General features: G+C 42.8%; 1 protein-coding gene across 2 annotated transcripts in view; it reads right to left on the reverse strand.

Annotated features, from left to right (window-relative positions):
* Window positions 1-857: 857 nt before the first annotated feature.
* The window catches only part of SLK (STE20 like kinase), a 2579008-nt gene continuing 2560128 nt past the window's right edge, over window positions 858-19737 (reverse strand). For both annotated transcript variants that reach the window (XM_044055960.1, XM_044055959.1), the window contains one exon: window positions 858-10893. In XM_044055960.1, coding sequence (XP_043911895.1) covers window positions 10750-10893 — 144 coding nt within the window. In that variant the 3' untranslated portion in view covers window positions 858-10749. The remainder of the gene's footprint in view (window positions 10894-19737) is intronic.

A 19737-nucleotide genomic window follows, 5' to 3' on the forward strand; every position in this document is an offset into this window, starting at 1 on the left:
CTTGGTGTCCTTTTTTTCTGCAGTGAAATATTAAAAATACATTTTGCATGTTTTGTGTGTGCCTAAAAAAACATTTTTTTTTGGCTGACCCTTCGATCAGTAGGAGTCTTCCTCATCTGGTTCTTGATCAACTTGAGTTTGAAACCACTGATTTAAACTATGTTTTGTGTGCATGACTGATAAAGAAATGGGACTGAAAGCTGTAGTCATCACTGAGAAAATCCAGCACTGATAAAGAAGCCAAGTAGATGAGATGTCTGTAGCAGGGAGAGCAGACATTTCTATCTGCTGCATGAGAGGTGGGCCTACAAATTTTGAAACACCAAAGCACAAAGGCCTTCTTCTTGGCTATTATTTTGCATCTCTTCCTATTTTAGACAGCCTCCCTTTATCAGGCAAGCAAGACCTTTAATAATCATCTCATCTTCTCCAGTGAAAATAACCTGTATCAGTTTTATGTTCATCAGTTCAGAGGGTACAGGACTCGGAAAGAAAACAAAATTCCAGTTCCTTCTCATACAGTAAACATTTTTCAGTTCTGGGAAGAACATGAATGGAAGCAGTAGCTTAAAATGAAAATCTCTGACATATGTTTAGTTTGTTCCAAGCTGACATCTTTGCAGCTAATATCAATATTGTGCAGATGTTGACGTGTTAAGATCTTTGAACTTTCTACTTTACATCTTAGCTAGTTTCTAATACACATGTAGGTAAGGTTTTCATAACCTCGTACTGTTATTGAATTTTGCAAAATGTAGATAAGGGAATGTCATACTCTCTCCTCCAAGAATGCAGACAGAGGACAAGCATGATATGTCTACTGAAAACACATTTCATGATGTAGTTAAATGGAGAAGTCAAGCTGAAAATGTTTCTTTTATTTTGGACTTCATTTACAAATACTCTGCACACAACACATAAAAAAAAATAAGCTTACTGACTGAGGTGGAGAGACATCTGCTACACTCACAGAAAACAAAGGACAACAAACAAAATAAGCAATATAAAATAAATGAGACTGTGATGCTTATCAGTGGTAAAACTGCCTTGAAACACCATTAAAATGTTCACCAGGTAGATGCTATTGAATGATCCAGCATTTATTTCAGTAGCAAGAACAATCAGGAGGGTGTCAGGCTGATGAAGGCAGTTTCAGCAAACACAAAAATAATAAATACTGTTCACCAAACCTAATTATGCCAACAGTGGAGTTTGCCTTTTTATTCGCTGGTGTGCAACCTCGGAGTTGGTATATACAAGTCTAGGGTGTGTGTGGAATGCCCCCCAGGGGGTAAAAGGAGGGCTTGAACCCCCCCCATGAAAAATTGTCTTCTAAGTTTTACAGAAGTTAATTTTGGTGAACATTTTTGATGCGTTTTCATTTGGCAACTCAACATTTATCTGAACTAATCATGTTGCTAGTCTACCAAATATTTACACTGTACTTAGCAGTATGAGACAAATGGCTAAAGTTCTCAAGTGTGGGCTCAAAAGACTGGTGTGAAAGGGGCAGTGTGTGGGATTGTTGGGAAAAACTCTGGAACATCAAGCAACACAAGGTGGAAAAAAGGTTCATACATCAGGACTTAACACACTGATGACATTTAGAGTTACAGCAGAGAAAATAAATGGGAAATAAACAAACTGATATTCTGCAATATATAAATAAAATGTATGCACTCACCATAACTATGCATCTATGTTGTCTGTTTTCTTCGTTCCTTAACCAATGTGTCTTGGATCCAGCTTTGGCCACTTTGTTAGACTTGACCTCTGCAGCTCAAGTTCCTCCTCTTACCAACAATCTTCTCTTCTCCCAAATTACCTCACATCTAGTTTGTGCTCCAGTCAGCTAACCAATAAATGTCCATATTCTAAACTAAACTGTATACCACCTACAGCAGAAAGAAAAGGAAGGAGAAGAGGAGGAAGACAATGACAGGAGCTCATGCGGCAAGGCTGACAGGAAATATCCCTCAGGACATCCTAGGAGCTTATAAAAAACTGGAAGGGGGCTGGAGGACAGGAGGTTGAGGAAGGATTAAAACACAGATGCATAGCTATGGCAAGCACATCATTTTATATCTGTTGTCATCTTTTTCATCCATTTCTCAACCGATGGGACAGAATCCTCAGATATAGAAACCTTGGGTGGTCCTCATGGAAGGATATTCTGGAGTACAGCAGAGCAAATGCTGCTCTACTCCAAGATAAAATGTCCAATTAATAATGAGTTATAAAGGTGTGAGCACTAGATAAAGTCGAATCTGCACAAATGTCATTTACAGAAGCTCTTGATGAAAAAGCTGTTGAGGTCATCTTTGATCTGGTGGAATGAGCCTTAGGTGGTTTGGGTAATGTCAATTCTTTATTCTTGCAGACAAAGGAAATGTAATCAGTGAGCCATCTAGCCAAGGTTGTTTTGCCAATTTAGCTTTGGAAAAAGAAAAACAATTGTTCTGATTTTCTGAAATATTTAGTTCTATGACTATAGAATCTAAGTTGTCTATGAACATCCAACATGTGCAGCATGTATTCTCCCTTGCTGGAAAAACTAGAAAAGAAAACGGGTAGATAGATGGGATTGGTTGACAGTTGTTTCTGATACCACCTTAGGTAAGATGGATTACTCTTGAAGTGATGCCCTGTCCTTACAAAAAAATCAGATAAGTAGCTGGGAAGAAAACGCCTAGAGTTCTGATACTCATCTAGCCAATGTAATGGCAATCAGGAAAATAGTTTTCCAGAATGACTACTTTCATTTTACCTCAGCTGAAGGCTGAAAGCGAGATTGGGTCAAAGCTTGAAGTACTGTTAAACTCCACAGAGGAATAGGATCCTTAATAGGTGGCTAAAGTAAAAAGGTACTTTTAAGAAAAAAAATTGCATAAGCTCAGAGAGGCCAATGAAGAATGGTTTTGGCCTGAGTGAAAGTTAGAAAAGGCAGCAATTTGGACCTTAATTGTCAAGTAACTTGCTCCATCACTAAAAATAAAAACAAAGAAGTCAAGAACAGCTGGGATTGATGCTGAAAAAAGATCTAATTGTCTCTGCAGGGCCCAGATAGAAAACCTTTTCCATCTGCTCTTACATATCTTTCTGGTAGGAACTTTCTGGGATGATGAGGTGAGGCCACAGGAAGCGCAGCCACACTTGATGAGGTCAGAATGGTGCAATGAGGATTACCTTGCTTTTCCACTGAAATGCTTTCTGGACAAAGCTGGGAATCAGTGGAGTCAGGGGGTGAGGTATGGAGGAGACCAGTGGGCCAATAATCAGGCAGTCTTCTTGGTGACTCCCTCTCCGGGCAGATCAGGGAAAAGTGCCTACTACATTTGGAATTGATGGGAGAAGCAAACAGGTCACAGCTTGGTTGCCCCTTTGGTGAAATATCACTTTTGCCACCGACTTAATTGAGAAACTACTCATGAGGAAGTAAAATGGATCTGCTCAGTCTGATAGCATGCTGGACTATGCAATGACAACAGAAAGTGGCTAGAAGAGATTGCCCCTTGCTACATTCACTGCATCTCCAAATAGGGGGTGGGTCCGGGTTCATCCCCGTTTGTTGATGTACCAGACCACTGACATGTCGGCCGTATGAATAGCATCTTGAAATGTCTGCAACACCAATAGGACTGCTCTCATTTCTAGGACATTGATACGAAGATTGACCTCTAACAGAGACCAAGTACCTTGGATCATCCTTCCCAAGTAATCCATTGTCACTGTGGCCATGAGTGTAGGAAGAAAAATTGGGCGGCCCACAGACGCAACTTCTGTGCGAATCTTCCAGGAAATGTGTTGTTTGCAAATATTTGTTATTCGAATAGAAGCAGTCAGAGAGTGACACCCTATCAGCTATTGTAAATCTTGTTAAAGTTACCAGAACTACAGAGGTTGCCACTGATCCATGAAACTAATACCAGCCTGGTTGGAGGAGAAGGAAGACAGATTGTGTAACTCTTGGTTCAGTAGACTGTTTATCCTTATCTGTGGTAAGCTAGCAATCTGTGTAACCATATCCAGATAAGCACCAATGAATTCCAGGGCTTGTGCAGGGGAAATATGAGACTTAGCATAGTTCACTGTGATGCCCAGTTGAACACACAGATGGAGCAAGTAATCCATGGCCTAAATCAGTAGAGGCTTGGTGGAAACAGAATACAGCCAGTCATCTAGGTAAGGAAACACAATGAATCCATGTAGTCTCAAGTGAGCTGTGGCCACTGCCCTGCACTAGGCGAGCTTCCTGGGGGCTTTGTTGAGACCAAAAGGCAGGGCTCTGAATTCATAGTGACGGGCTCCCAGCTGGAAGCATAGGTATCTCTTGGAGTACCTGTGTATCTTGATACCATAGTGTGGATCCTGGAGGTCTACAGAGCACATCCGATCATTCTTCAGTAACAGTGGAAGAGCACACTAAACTGTGACCAAATGGAACTGCAAGTGTTTTATGAACTGATTCAGACTGCTACGATCTACAACTGGTCCCCTATCTTCTTTGGCACTAAAAAAAAAAATCTTGAATATGTTCCGGGTCCGTTTTGGTCTGGGGATACTACTTGGATGACTTTTTCTCAGCTGCTTTTTCTATATCTACAGGCTCTGCTTTCCTCTGACTGGGTGGAATGTTAGGAATTATTTTGTTCTTCTGGAAGGCAGAAGAAAAAATGGTATGCAATACCCTCTGGATATTATTCTGAGAATCCAAGTACCTTAGGTAATGGCTGTCCAGGCTTCTGGGTGTAGAGACAAGTGCCACCTGACTGACTCCAGAGTGTAGCGGTCAGGCAACCCTTCAGGGTGATGAAAGGGCTTCTCAGAAAAAGGACCTCTAAAGCTCTGATGTTGAGGTCCACCTCTGCCATGGTGGGGGGGGGGGGGGGATATCTTCTACTACAGTTCCCCTCTCTGCCGCAGGGGATCTGTCTCCATAGCAGTGCTTTGAAGACCTGTACATCTTTCAGAACCACATCTTTTTGCCTCTTCTCTGGTTCTGGTAGAAAGTCCTCTGAAGGGTAGAAAAATTAATTCCCATAGCAGATTACATCTTCTCATCCTGATTGCTCCCGGAGAAAGTCTCTCACCTTAGAGAGAAACAAGGTGGATCCATCAAAAAGAGTACTGATGAATGAAGTCTTGAAGGGCTCTGCAAAGTCACAAAGGTGAATACAGGTGTGCCTTTGTATAGCAATTCCTGAAGCTGCAGCTCCTGAAACTCCCTCTGAGGCGTGGGAAATCAACCTCACTGAGGCATTCAACAGAGACTGGAGGGTGGCCAGTTGTAAAAAAAAGTCTTCTTGTCCTCCCACAGGCATGGACCCAGAAATGTCGCAATGTGTTCCAAATAGTTCAGTGAACTGAGGGTAAAGGACACTGAAGCATAGACACACTTCCCAAATCTGCTCAATGACCTGGATACTCTGTTGAGGAATGAACAAAAGAATTCTGTTCCACGAGTTCCTTCTTGGTGGCTGCTGCAACCACCACCACAACTGGAAGGACCCTTGCTCCAATGGGCCCTATCCCTTGGTGCAGTGAGGTATTTATCTGGCATCTTGGGTAAAGGCTCTGTGACATCTGGATCCTTCCACACCTGGTGGAACATAACATCCACCATCTTGTCCGCTGGGGGTGGACTACCAAAGACATAGCTGAGCCGGCTCTGAAAGCTTCAAAACACACTAATGCCTCCTGCGAATGGTGGGTTAGAAGACCAAACACGTCTTAAAAGTTTGAGTATTTCACTGAAAGAGACATCCTCAATGGGTGATCTGGAGACCCCTTCCCCTTCATCAAAGTCAAAGTCTTTGGTTAAAGACTACTGTGGGGAGTCTAAGTGCCTCTGGCTCTCTGGTGGGAGATTCGGGAGAGGACTCAAATGCCAGAGTCCTGAATGAGGATGGTCTCCCCCACTTGATCAGACTGGCTGTACCAATGGGACAGGATGAAAAAGCCCAGAATCTACAACAGACAGCTGAAAAAAGTGATGGACCTGATGGGGTCAAGGATTTTTTGTTTATGAAGGTGGAAAATGCTCTCACCCCATCTCAAAGGCAGAAGCCATGGGGAAACCAAATCCAAGTCTGCCAGGATCCAAAGCCACCTGTGCAGGCTGGTACCCGATCTCAAATAAAAACAAGGTTTTGCCAGACCAATAAACTGGATTACACTATACAAAGCAATAAAACAAACAAAAAAGAGAGATCTGGACGCTACGCGTACCAATTTAAAGAACTTTAATGTAAAACAATTACAGTGCTTTTTAATATAGCTTCATCAGGCAAGCAATGTTAAAATGGAATCAAACAGTTGCTTGTATAATTAATAAATACAAAAAGTCATCAAAAATCATGTTTGTTTGTTTTGGAACCTAGTCTCCCCAAGATTCTGCATTGATGCAGAGGCTGGAGTTGAGCTGTCCAACACTGAGGCTCTGAGAGGAAAGTATGGCTCCAAAAACATCAGAGTTGAACGCAAACTCCTGGATCTGACACACATGCTACTGCTCTGAGATCCTTGTAGATTTGACAGAGTCAGTGCCATCTGGAAGAGAAAGTGTCTGAGTCAAAGGCCATGCTTTCGGATCCACCACAGGCAAGCTTGTAATTCTTGTGTCCACAGGATCCGAAGTCAGTGGACGGATTGGAATAGGAGCCAAAAGTTGGGGTTTTACTGGAGGTAGGCTCACGGATATGATGGGAGACAAGAGTAGGAATAACTCTGAAAGAAACTCTCTTCATCCTGTCCACATTTGCTTCTGTTAGACTTCTAGATAACCTGAAGGATGAAGAGGTGGAGGGGTGGACGGGATATCCTTTGAGGTGTCTCCTGCAAGAAAGGTGAGTGAATCCTCAAAGTAATAAGACTCTGGAGAGAACTTTGATCTGGCCTGAGGAGACTTAGACTTAGTTTGAGTTAGATCCGAAGGAGCAATTGGATCCCATGGTTTTGACGGTGTTGGATAGGAAGTGGTATTCAGATCCAAATTTCTTGAGATTTTCTCAGGTGGAGCTGACCCAAAAAAGAAGAGCAATCTAAGGAACACTTCCTTGACTCTTTAGATTTGTCAGTGCATCTCCATTTGTAGACTCTGAAGACTTCTTAGATGAGGAAGGAGCTCCAGGTGAAGAAGTGCAGGGGAGTAATCTTTTCAAGATGAACTTATTCTGACACTCTACTACAGCCCTATGATTAAATGCAGTACAAATATTACAATCTGGGGTAAGATGAACTGCCTCAAGGCAGTGGACACACACACACTCAGAGTGGGCATCTGATTTGGGGATTTGTGTCCACATGGAGTATTTTTTGAATCCTTTTGATTTATCCATTAAAGCAACACAAGGAATCAATACAACAACAAAAAAATATACAACCAGAAAGTATACAAAGCAGAGAGAAACACAAACAATAGTAACACTAATACCCAAAAGGTGCAAAGGAGAAAGGAAGCACCAATAATGGTAGACAAAAGTAGCACCAGGTAGGTAGCAAGAAAAGCAAAAGGTGCAAGGCCCAATGACTAGCAGAGTTAGAAATAACCTAAAGGAAAACATTTTCATAGAAAAGCATCATAGATTAGTACTAGGCTAACTGCCCTTGTGGGGCATTTCATGCCTAGCCAATTACCCCATGTGAGAATCAAACCTTGCACCTTGTGTCTGTAAGGTAAACACCTTAACCATTATGCCATCCTCCTTTAAATCTTCTTTAATATATCAATATTGCAAAGAACATGGAGGAGAGAAGAAAAGGACAAAAACAGACCAAGATAAATGGAAAAATCGCTTATCTGTCCCACAAAATAATCAAGCTTATGACCATGTCCAAACACTGAACCTGCAAACAATCTGAGGTAATCTAGGAGAAGAGAAGATTACAGGTAAGGGGAGGAGCTCCAACTACAGATCGTAAGTCTAGCAAAGTGGCTGAAGCCAGATCAGAGACCAACTGGTCAAAGAACTGATGAAAAAGACATTAGATGATAACGAAACATATTTACAAAAAAAAAAAAAAAAGAAAAAAAAAAGGCTGAGAAATACATTGAAGAATTAGTATTTTTCTAACTATTCTTTCAGTTTTCTGCCTTTTTCCCTTGAGGACTACCTGAAGAAACCCTAGGTACTTCTTCCTGTATTATACCTCGGTTTAATGTCCCATATAACTCCTTATTTTATCTGTATCTGATTCTTGATGAAATAAGTCGGTCAAAAACAAAGCCTATACCAATAATGGTGTCCATAGCACATAAGGAGTCAAAAAGAAAATAAGAGCATAGTAGTGCCAGAATAATATATTTTTGGAATGTTCTGGGGATACGGACAAATCATAATATGTGAAAAATTCTGAATAATCAACTGGAATTATTTTAAAGACAATTATATGATTTGCAAAGGAAATCTTTAACTACAAAAATAATTATGTACAACAGTAAGTACAAAGAATATAAACATGCAGTTGGTGCAAGCATTTTTAAACACTGATCATTACATAATGTGCTTCCAATAAGGTCCAAAACCCTACAAGTGGAGGACAGTTCACATACAAATATTACAAAATTAACAATGCTGATAAACTAAACATAGCAATGTATGCACAGTTCTGATTCCTCCTCCCCAATCCACAAAGTACTTCTGAGAATAAAAGTACTAACACCAAAGTATCCTGTACTTAACATTTCAACATGCTCTTAAACCAACTTTTAAGTGGTTTATATTGCATGCAATCTGCTTGGGTACTCTATGTATAAACACACACACACGCACACTATTTTATATATATTATACACAGATTATGTGTACATGTATATAAATACACGTGTATGTATATTTACATATGTGTGTGCATATATATATATATATATATATATATATATATATATATATATATATATAAGCAAAAAAACACTTTAGGGGTGTGATGGCAAATTTACATGTGACTATGTCACTAACAACATACAAGTACAACATTACAGACATGCCTTCATAATGTATACTGTAATACAATTTTACAACACTGTTATGATATGACAGAAAGACATTACATTCAGTAAGCTGGGAAAACCCAGAAAGAAAAAGTGCCAAAAGGGCAAAATAAAACTACCAGTATAAAGTACAAGTCCACGCCATATTTTATACTTGCTCTTACAAATACTTGGTTTGCCACACAACTAGAATACAGCAGATGCAAAACAAAATAACTTAAAATCACTAATGGTCAAAATGAAACTTAAAACCCAGTCAGGTTCCACAATTACTACAGTATAGGAAGAAGACGGAGATAAAAATCACAGTTCCAATTTCTGTAGACAACTATTTCTGCTGTATTTTAATTTTCTTTAAAGAATACCCAATTTAATACGATATAAATTGGCTCTTTAGTCTACAGAAGTCCATTAAAAAGTAGCTCAGTGCTTTCACAATCCTGAACTATAAAAGTGGCCCATAATTTAACATAAGATAGTAAATTTAAAAGTGGAGTGTGTAGCTAAAAACTCAGTAAATAAACAGCAACCTGACATTTATCAAAGGACTAAGAACAAGTGCATTAGCACGCAAGTGTCTTTGCTGATTCATCTTTGATGTACCATCTCTGATGATTCAAAAGCTGCTATCTAACATAAGTGAAGCTGATAAAGGCCTAAATAAAATACATAGAGCACCTTCAATTGCCTTAGTCTTCCCCTTTACACAGATTTTAGCATAAAGAATTTCAGGGCAAGGACTTCCAGCAACAGTTGGCAGCAGAAGCAGATATCCTGCTCTAAAGAAAACAAAAACTGACAGTAATCTGCTGCCAGTAAATTGAAGAGAGCCACAAGCTTGGGTCTAACTTGTGTTTAGGCACAGGATTAGTAAAATGAAAGCCCCCCACTATGCAGTCTAGCAGGGAAAGTGCAGTGGAGTGTTATGTTGTTTGCCTGAGCTCTTTCTGTTCTGTTTTGGTAAACTTGATTAATGACTGCATACCCCAATGCTATGCTTGGCATCTCACACCATTTCCATGCATAACTATGGCTAAGGTAGACTCACAACCAATGTGCGGAACAAACTTCAAAACTCTCAGCCAGAAGTATAAGTAGCACAACTTCCCAGTCTTGCATGAAAGCCAGAATCAGACCCATGGTGTGATTACTGCTCAGCAGAGTAAAGTGCCAATGAAACAATCTGATATGCTTAAACTGATAGGATTGCACCAAATTAAATCTTAGTGTGACCTGCATGTTACAGAGAAGCAGTTACTATACAACAGACATGTCCCACTCTTTCTGAAGTCAGTGATCTACCTACTGTGTAATATTTCCAGGGTTTACCGTGTACAGATCTGTCACGATTACTTCATAAAATTCTCTCCTCTCTCTCTCAATACAGTGCACACATCCAGCAAGGTGAATATATCATGTCAAAGTACTAAGCTTTTAAACAGTATGAAATACTTCAGTTTTTTTTCACAGCCCTGTACCAAGTTTTAAAGTATCCCCCACCCTCAAAACACCGATTACAAGTATCAAAAAGTAACAGTCTTGCAAACAGCATTCAATTTAAGAGTTTAAAAACTCTATCTACTTGTACGAAATCCCCAGCGAGAAGCAAAATTCTGAGCTGGGTGCTGTTGATTGTCTTCACTGAAGAAGGAGACAGGCAGCTGAGGTTTTAATGATGCTGTCTGGAGAAGATACAACCACTGGGGTGAGGGTGTAATATAGTTCTTCACTACAAAGTTGAACTGCACAAGTTTCTGAAATTATGATGTAGAATGCAAGCTAGGAACAGGGTAAAATTTGGAAATTCGGCTCTGTGTGGACGGGTTAAGGCATTCTGATTCACCACTCATTTTAAAGAACATTTCCTGCTCTTGCAGTTTTCTGGCAAACTCCTCTTCCAGCGTCTATGAAAAAGAAACAAGCATCTGAAGTTAACAGTTTTTTAATACATGCAGATGATAAAGCAAGAACTCCGTGATTCATATTTGCTGGCTGTCATTTACATCTTTAACTTTTGTTTCTATGTGGTCTTACTCCTTTTTTCCCTGAATCAAATATTTCTGCTTTTAAAACCAAGGTAGGCCATGCTTCCCTAAGCCTAATTATTACTTCAGGATTAAAACATTCAAATCTGTGAGGTTCTAATAAGGTGACGTGCTGTTGCTTGTTGTTAAACAGAATAATCACAACTAGGTAAAGCATATTAGCAAAGGAAACCAGTGAAAAAAAAATCTTTAAAAACAATAAACAAAACACAATATAGCAAACAAAATAGGTTAACAGCACAAACATCATGTGCTTGGCTTATAACGGGATAAACTGACAACCAAGTAACAGTATTTATCAGGCTGAAAACAATCCTGTAGATTTTGTAGAAATAAAAAACAATGTACATAATCACCTTAAGGAGAAAAACAAACACGGAATAGACAAAGTTAATTATTCATGGTAAGCATGTTATCAAGATATGTACGTATGAGACTGCAAAGAGATGAAAAACATACACTGTACACATCACACACAGTAAGAAACATAGTAATACAGTTAGCTATCTACTAAGTACACGTAGGAGAGGTTCACACAGGCAGCACCACAGCGCAATATATTCATATATGTGACAGGGTACAAAGCAAGAATGTTGTGAAATAAGCAAAGTACTAGCAGTCGGGACCTTAAACACAGCTGCCAGTTAAAAAAGTGACAAAAAACTTAATACTCTCCCTCTCTTTTTTTAGACAAGTTTATTTCTTGATAGTTTTGAACAGTGACTCAGTGTGCTATGTCCTTTATTTGCAATCCTTTAGAAGCACACACATGGATTCCCCCTTTTTAGTGAGATTCTGCCTGCTACTTTTTAGTTTCTTACTACACAATATTTTAAATTCTCAGAGCTTGTATATTCACTATTATTTCACTGATTCGCAAGGGAAGTCTTTTTTCACAAGGTAAGCAGAGTTAACAGCCTCAACCAAACAGTAGTTAGCTGTAACAAACTATCAGAAGAATGTTTTGTCTCGGTTTACTTGGTATGAGATCTGAGTAGAAAACATTTATAAAGGAGGTACTGTCATAGTGCCAACTGAAAGGCAAGAGTCTATCTTGCAAAAGCAATACTCACTGTCCTTTTAATTCTTTATGACTGCTAAGTGGTGATACTTTTTCTTGCTATCCCCATCAAGGCAAATGTCCTTCACGAATCCCATTCTTCAAACAGGTTTCATGCAAAGCATGACTGAAGACAGCTAATCTCATTTTTGCAGAACAGATTTTGCAAACAGTCTTGTTTGTTTCATGAATGGTCTGTACAGTGTCAGAGGCCAAATAGGAGGTATCAAACCAACAAGACTACTATGCCAAGCAACCTGGAGATTTCAACCTATTTTTAATGCAAGTCTGTCCACCTCAAAGCAGAAAGAGGATCACCCCTCTTGCCCTTGAAGATTCCATGACAACAGGCTGAGATGTTTTTTATGCGGCTTTCTTGCTGCACTAACACACTTTAGTTAATGGAATTGAAGTCTTAATTCTTTGTAACAAAGGGATTATGTTCTTCAGGACCTACTTGAAGGGTGGCTTTAAGGTACAGGATAAATGAAATGCAAAACTTTGTGAACCACCACCTGTGATGTTATCTACCCTGACAGGTAAGCACTACACTGATGGTACTGCCTTCATTTACCCAGCAGAGCAGTGCAGTGACTACCCTGTCTGATCCTCCCATAAGATCTTAAAAATGATGTCTTTCACTTTGGTACACCGGAACAGCAATGCATTCACCCAACCATAAACATGTTTTTTTCTGCAGTCATCCAATGCATCTTATCTTGCTTCAGGACAGATGCATGCATGTAGACAATCTCCAGCCAACGAATTTTCCATTGTTTTGACATTAAAGCCTGGAGTGGAAAAAAACCTGGGTGTTGATGCTGATGAATCTTTTAGAAGTTCCTTCTTTCACACTTCTTCAAATACTACTGTCACTATGCATGATCTGGACACTACTGCTATTGGTGTCTTGCACAGTCACCTAATAATCCAAAAAAAGCATTTAGTCAACTGAGAATCCACAAAACATAAAAAAACGGTATATGTCACGAACTCCACCAAGAATGAACCAAAAGGCGAATACATTAAAAACACTATTTATTGCACATACTCCATCAGATTAAGCACTTTCATCCACTAAAAACATGGACTTCATAAGAATACTCAGCACTTAGCATTACACATTTAAATAGCCTGCACCTGGCGCCAGTCACTTTTCAATACAAATTATACGCCGCTTAAAGTGACCGTGACCTCAAAAGTACATAACTATACCCATATTTATACAAACACGACCTAATAATACATAATAACTATCTTAAAAAAGAAGTTATGTTCTTACCATAACGTTCTGAGTAGTAGACTTCATTCTTCTGCACATATGGGTATACGGATCCGATTCGGATCCGAGCTGGCAAAACATTTCAAGCATCAGCTCCGAGCACCAAGCTCCTCCCTTACCTATATTACATCACTTCCTCCTATCTAGCCCCAGATCGAGTTTGCTGACACTAAAAGGCAACATAACCACAATCCTAAACAGGAAAAACCTGAAAGTGAGGGGGATGGAGGGAGGGAAGGTGCAGAAGAATGAAGTCTACTACTCAGATGGAACGTTATGTTAAGAACATAACTTCTTTATCTGAAGTAGTTGACTTCATTCATTCTGCACATATGGGACAGAGTTCCCCAGCTATTAGTATTCATGGGAAGCACCTATGAAATGATATTTCTGAGCACCACAGAGCCAAAGGATGCTTTCCCTCTAGAAATAAGATCCAATTTATGATGAGATGAACGTGTGCGAATTGGCCCAAGTCGCTGCCGCACAGATATCGTCTAACGGAACTCTTGACCAAAAAGCTGCAGATGTGGCCATTGCTCTAGTGGAATGAGCCTTCAATACACCAGGAGGAGATAAACCTTTGTACTTATAAACCTGTGCAATACAAAGAGTGATCCACCTTGCTAAGGACACTTTCGAAATTGCTTCGCCCAAAAATGGTTTAGAAAAGGAGACAAACAATTGATCCGACTTCCGGAAGGGTTTAGTCCTATTGAGGTAAAAACAAAGCTGTCTATATGGACATCCAATAAATGGAGCTTACATTCACCTCTATTTTGGAAATTTGGGAAGAAGACTGGCAAATTTATAGACTGATTAATATTGGCTGCAGATGACACTTTGGGGAGAAAGGAAGGATTCATACGCAGCAAAACCCTATCCTTGTAGAAAACCAAATAGGAGGGCAAGGAGGATGAGGCCTGTAACTCTGAAACTCTCTTGGCTGAAGTGATGGGGACCAAGAAGGCTGTTTTCCATGACAAAAACTTCATCGGAACTGATCCGGCTATCTTGAAAAGGGGGAGAGGTCAAAGCCTGAAGGACTAAAGTCAGATCTCAGGGGGGTACTGTTTCTTTAACTGGAGGTCGCAATAAGAAAGTGACCTTCAGGAAAGCTTTACACAATTTGGACGAAGCCAAAGCAACCTTATTTTCACCCACATGAAAATTAGAGATGGCAGCCAGCTGAACCTTGATGGTGGAAGCACTTGTGCCTGATCAAAAAAGATCAGCCAGAAAATCCAGTATGACCGGGACGGGTGCTGTAAACGGGCTCAGATTGCGTTGAGAGGCCCAAACGCAAAAACGTCTCCACTTACTAATGTAGTTTCCTAGTGGAGGCTTTAAGAGAAGCTACCAGAATATTCTTAATCGGGGGACGAAAGTCCGGGAGTCCTGATGATCATGGGAACTGGAGCAGCCACGCCGTCAGCTTGAGACTGTCCAGGTTGGGCAGGGGCAAGCCCAACGGGTGAGAGATCAGATCTGGGCATGGATCTAGAGTCCATGGAGGAGCCAACATATGAGACCATAGGAAGGGAAACCACACTTGACGCGGCCAGAAGGGAGCTATGAGAATGACTTTGCACTGCAGCTGGCAAGCTCTCTGAAGGAACTTTGGAATGAGAGGTAACGGGGGATAAGCATACAGTAGCCCGGGAGGCCAAGCATGGACCAGAGCGTCCCTGGGGACATCCCCCGGAGGGGGGGATCAGAGCGAAGAAGTTGCTGCACTTCGCGTTGGAAGGAGATGTGAAGAGATCGCAGCAAGGTTGACCCCAAACACGGAAGATCTTCTCCGCCACTGAATGTTTCAGAGACCACTCGTAAGGCAGAAGGATTGCCCTGCTTAGACTGTCCGCTAGAATGTTGGAGCGTCCCAGGATATGCATTGCTATGAGAAACCAGCTGGTGAATATGGCCCACTCCCAAACCCTCATGGCCTCGCGACAAAGGGGTTAGGATCGGGTCCCTACCTGTTTGTTTATATACCAGACTACAGACATGTTGTCTGATTGAATGGCTACCGTCCCCGGAGGTAGGACAGAGTGGAAGGCTCTCAACGCTAACAGCACTGCCCTCATCTCCAGGACATTGATGTGTAGCTTGGTCTCTGGAGGGGATCACGTGCCTTGGACCGTTCTTCCCAGGAAGTGCCCCCCCACCTGAGCTGGGAAGGGTCAGTGGTCACCGTGGCTTGAGCCGGACGGGCTAGGAAGCTGCGCCCCGTGAAAATGTCCGCTGATTGAAGCCACCACTGGAGTGACATTCTGCATGTCCAATTCATTCGAATGTGGAAATTCATTGGAATGTCTAGCCTGGACCATTGAATTGCCAGATTCTACTGAAGGACCCTAGTGTGAAGACATGCAACAGGGAGGATGGAGATTGCGGCTGCCATCGAACCCTGGGCCCTGAGAACATTGGCTGCTGTGACTACTGAGTGATCCAAGATCGCCGATACATGGAGTCTGAGATTTTCTATCCTTTCCGGGGTGAGAAAAATCTTTGACTGAAGCAAATCCAACCTTGCCCCAATGAAGTCTATAATCTGAACCGGAGCCAGGTGGGACTTGTTGATATTGATCGTGATGACTAACTTGTCAGCCAGACCAAGGAAGTAGTGTAGGGCCTGACACAAGAGACGTTTGGTGGATGCAGCTAAGAGCCAGTCGTCTAGGTAGGGGAATACCTGAATGCCCTGAAGTCTCAGGTGAGCCGCTACGACCGCCACAACCTTGGTGAACACCCTGGGGGCTGTGGTGAGACCAAAGGGTACGGCTCTGAATTGAAAGTGACTGGCCCCTAGCCGGAAGCGCAGAAACCTCCTGGAGCTTTTGTGGACCTTGATGTGATAGTAAGCGTTCTGGAGGTCTAACGAGCAAATCCAGTCGCATTCTCTCAGAAACAGTAGAATGGACTGCAGTGTGACCATCCGGAATTTTAGTTTCACTACCGACAGGTTGAAGATAGACAGGTCCAGAATGGGCCTGAGGTCCCCTGTCTTCTTTGGCACTAAAAAGAACCTGGAGTAGATGCCTGATCCGGATTGATCTGGGGGGACTGTCTCGATGGCTCATTTTTGTAGCAGCTTCGAAACCTCTAAAGCTGCAGCCTCCCAGTGAGTGGGTGGAACACCTGGAAGGCGTGCTGGAGTTAAGGGACATGAAATGAAGGGGATAGAATATCCTCTGGATATGATGTTTAACACCCAGCGGTCTGCAGTAATGGACTCCCATGCAGCTGGATGTGAGGAAAATCTTCCCCCGACTGCCTCCAGAGTAGAGCAGCCGGGCAACTCCTCAGGGTTGCTGTGCGGGTCTGTCGGAAAAAGGTTCCCTAGACCTGAAGTTTCTGGGACCCCCTCTGCCTCTGGGACGGCATCAGTCGTGACCCCCTCTGCCTCTGGGGGACAAATATTCCTGAGTGTCATGAAAGGATTGTGATTTCAGGAACCACATCTTCTTTGGCCCCTTTTGGTTCCTGGAATAGGACCTCTGGGTGTTAGAGAAGCAGATTCCGACAGCTGACGAAGTCTTTCCGTCCTTCTCACTCTGGGTTAGCATGTCACGTACAGTCTTCCCAAAGAGGGATGATCCATCGAATGGGGCGTTGATGAAAAACGCCTTAAAGGGGTCCGCAAATTGACACAGCCTGATCCAGGAATGTCATCTCAAGGCAACGCCTGTACCAGCAGCTCTAGCGGCTCCCTCTGTGGCATGAGAGAGGAGATGCATAGAGGTATTAGTCACTGATTTCAGTGTAGCCATCTTCGCAGTGAAGGACTGCTTCTCCTGCTGTGACAGCGACTCCGGGGGCGACTCAGCTCCGATATAAGGTCTTGCTGCAGTCGAATGACATGTGCCAAGTAATTCAGTGCACGGATAGAAAATGTCGCTGACAAGTACATGCGCTTCCCAAAACGATCCATCGACCTGGACTCCTTGCCTGGTGGATGGACCAAGGAATTCTCCTGTGCCAGTTCCTTCTTTGTGGCAGCTGCAACCACCAAAGCGTCTACCGGGGCTCCCTTGGACCATGCCTGCCTGCCTGTCTGATAGCGGAGAAAGAATTTTGTCTGGCCTTTTGGGTATAGTGTCTACGGTGTCAGGATCCTTCCACGCCCTAGTGGTGATGAGGTCCACCAAAGGGTCAGCTGGAGGGGAGACCCAGGAAGTAGATGGACCCACGCCAAAGGCTTCCATGAATACGGACTCATCCACAGAGGGTTTGGGGGCTGACCAACCTCCTCTTTGGCGGAGGATCTCCATAATGTCTCCGAACGAGACGTTCTCGGAAGGTGATCTGGGGGAACCCTCTCCTTCATCCAAGTCCGTATCAGAGGTAATGGACTCAGGGGAGTCCAAGTGCCTCCACTTGCACTTACGAGGTTCCTCTCCAGTGTGACTCTCTAGAGAGGATTCGTAAGCCTCCGGGGGTTCCCTGAGGGGAACAACCTGGGGTTGCCTTGGCACGGGCTGTCCCTGAGACAGGGAAATGGGTGCAGAATCCAAAAACATAGGGGTCTGGGTGGGATCCGAGGATGTGAGTTGAGGTCTCAACCCCTGGGAGAGGACCCTTTCCACTGCCCCGAATGCCGATGGAGAGCACCCCTCTGGAAAACATAAGGAAGAGGCTCTGCCCGGCAACGAAGCAGGGACCGGAGCTGTTGGCGGGGTAGTCTGGGCACAGAGGGTGGGATCCGAAAGAGCGAGATCTCTACCTCGGGTCCGACTCCCTGACCACGGCTCCGAGAATCCCCTGGATCAGAGGAACTCAAGGTGATGGCCAGCGTCGAGGAAACAAAAACCATCGGCGCGGACCCCACAGCTCTGAAAGGTCTCTGACCCGGGAATCCCGAAGCATCAGGTCGGATCGGGGAAGGAGCAATAGGGTGGAACATAGTAGAAGGACGACCCTCCGCAATGGGAGAGGGCCCTGGTAAGACCCCCATCTGAATCTGGTTCTGGATGAACCTCCTCATAAGCCTGTCCATATCAAGTTCGGATACACTCCGAGTTGATCTGGAGGAAGCGACCGACTCGGGTCTGGGTCAGATCAGCGGGGAGTGCCTCGGCTCCGATGGCTCTGTCGGCTCCGGCGAGAAACGGGGAGAGCGGGGCCAAGGAGAACGAGACCTGGGTACCTTGGAAGATGGGCTGGAGAAGGACTCCCTGTCCAGAGACCTTTTCCTGGGCCTGTCCCTCTCTTTTATGGTGCCTCTCCTTCTCTCTTTTGTCCCTACCTCTCTGAGATGACTCAGAGGAAGTAGGCCTGACGGGAGGTTGAGTCCCTGCCTGCACAGAGTCACCAGCTGGGGAGGAAAACGAGGCAGATTCCAGGACAGAAGCTGGTAGCAGACCTTTAGCCACAAGCTTAGCCCGACGATCCTTCAACGCCCTAGGATTGAAACCCGAACAAATGTCACAGGAGGCAGAAGGATGGGCGACCCCTAAACATAGAACACACAGAGTGCGGCCATCGGCTGGGGAAAGCTTATGACCACACTCTGTGCACTTTTTAAAGAGAATGTTAGGCTGTTCAGCCATCGCAAAGACAGAAAAAGCCCTAGGGCCCCCACACACACACACACACTTTACAGGGATTGGGCCGAGGTGGGAACCAGTAACACAATACTACACAAACACTTAAATTAATAACTATCAATAAAAAAAAAGTTGTTTTTTTTTTGTAGACTAACACGACGACCAAACGCAATGTAAGGGAGGAAAAAAGGAAGGTATACACACTCAGCAATTAGCAATAAAGGACCAAAAACCTTACCAACTAGCTAGGAGCTCAGAGACCACAATGCTGACTCATAGAGCGGCAAACGAGATCTGGGGCTAGATAGGAGGAAGTGATGTAATATAGGTAAGGTAGGAGCTTGGAGCCGATGATTGAAAAGTTTTGCCGGCACAGATCCGAATCGGATCCATATACCCATATGTGCAGAAAGAATGAAGTCAACTACTTCAGATCATAAATTTACGTTCCATATGTTATGTAAATAATACCAAGGTAACCGTCATCATAAAAAAGCAATGGATAAATATAAATAAATGCATAAAAAATATAAAAAAAAGTATTTAAAATAACATGTTTAGAATACATTTGCATTTAATATGCACTTAATGTTTTACTAATAATATGGGTTTAATAGATATATGGTCATTTAGAACCTGTAAAGAGGAGGCATCTGCCAGTAATTGCCATTTTACCTCTCTATAACCCAAAACAGCTTTAAAATTACCTCCTTGAGGGTCTGTTCTAACTTGATCTAATATTGCAACTTAAAAGTATGGCCATCCCCACATTTTTCTACGTGTCTAAAAAGGGCATTATTACTATCCTTTCT

This window comes from Protopterus annectens, chromosome 14.part0 (assembly GCF_019279795.1).
Source record: "Protopterus annectens isolate FY-2018-M chromosome 14.part0, PAN1.0, whole genome shotgun sequence".
NCBI lineage: Eukaryota > Metazoa > Chordata > Ceratodontiformes > Protopteridae > Protopterus > Protopterus annectens.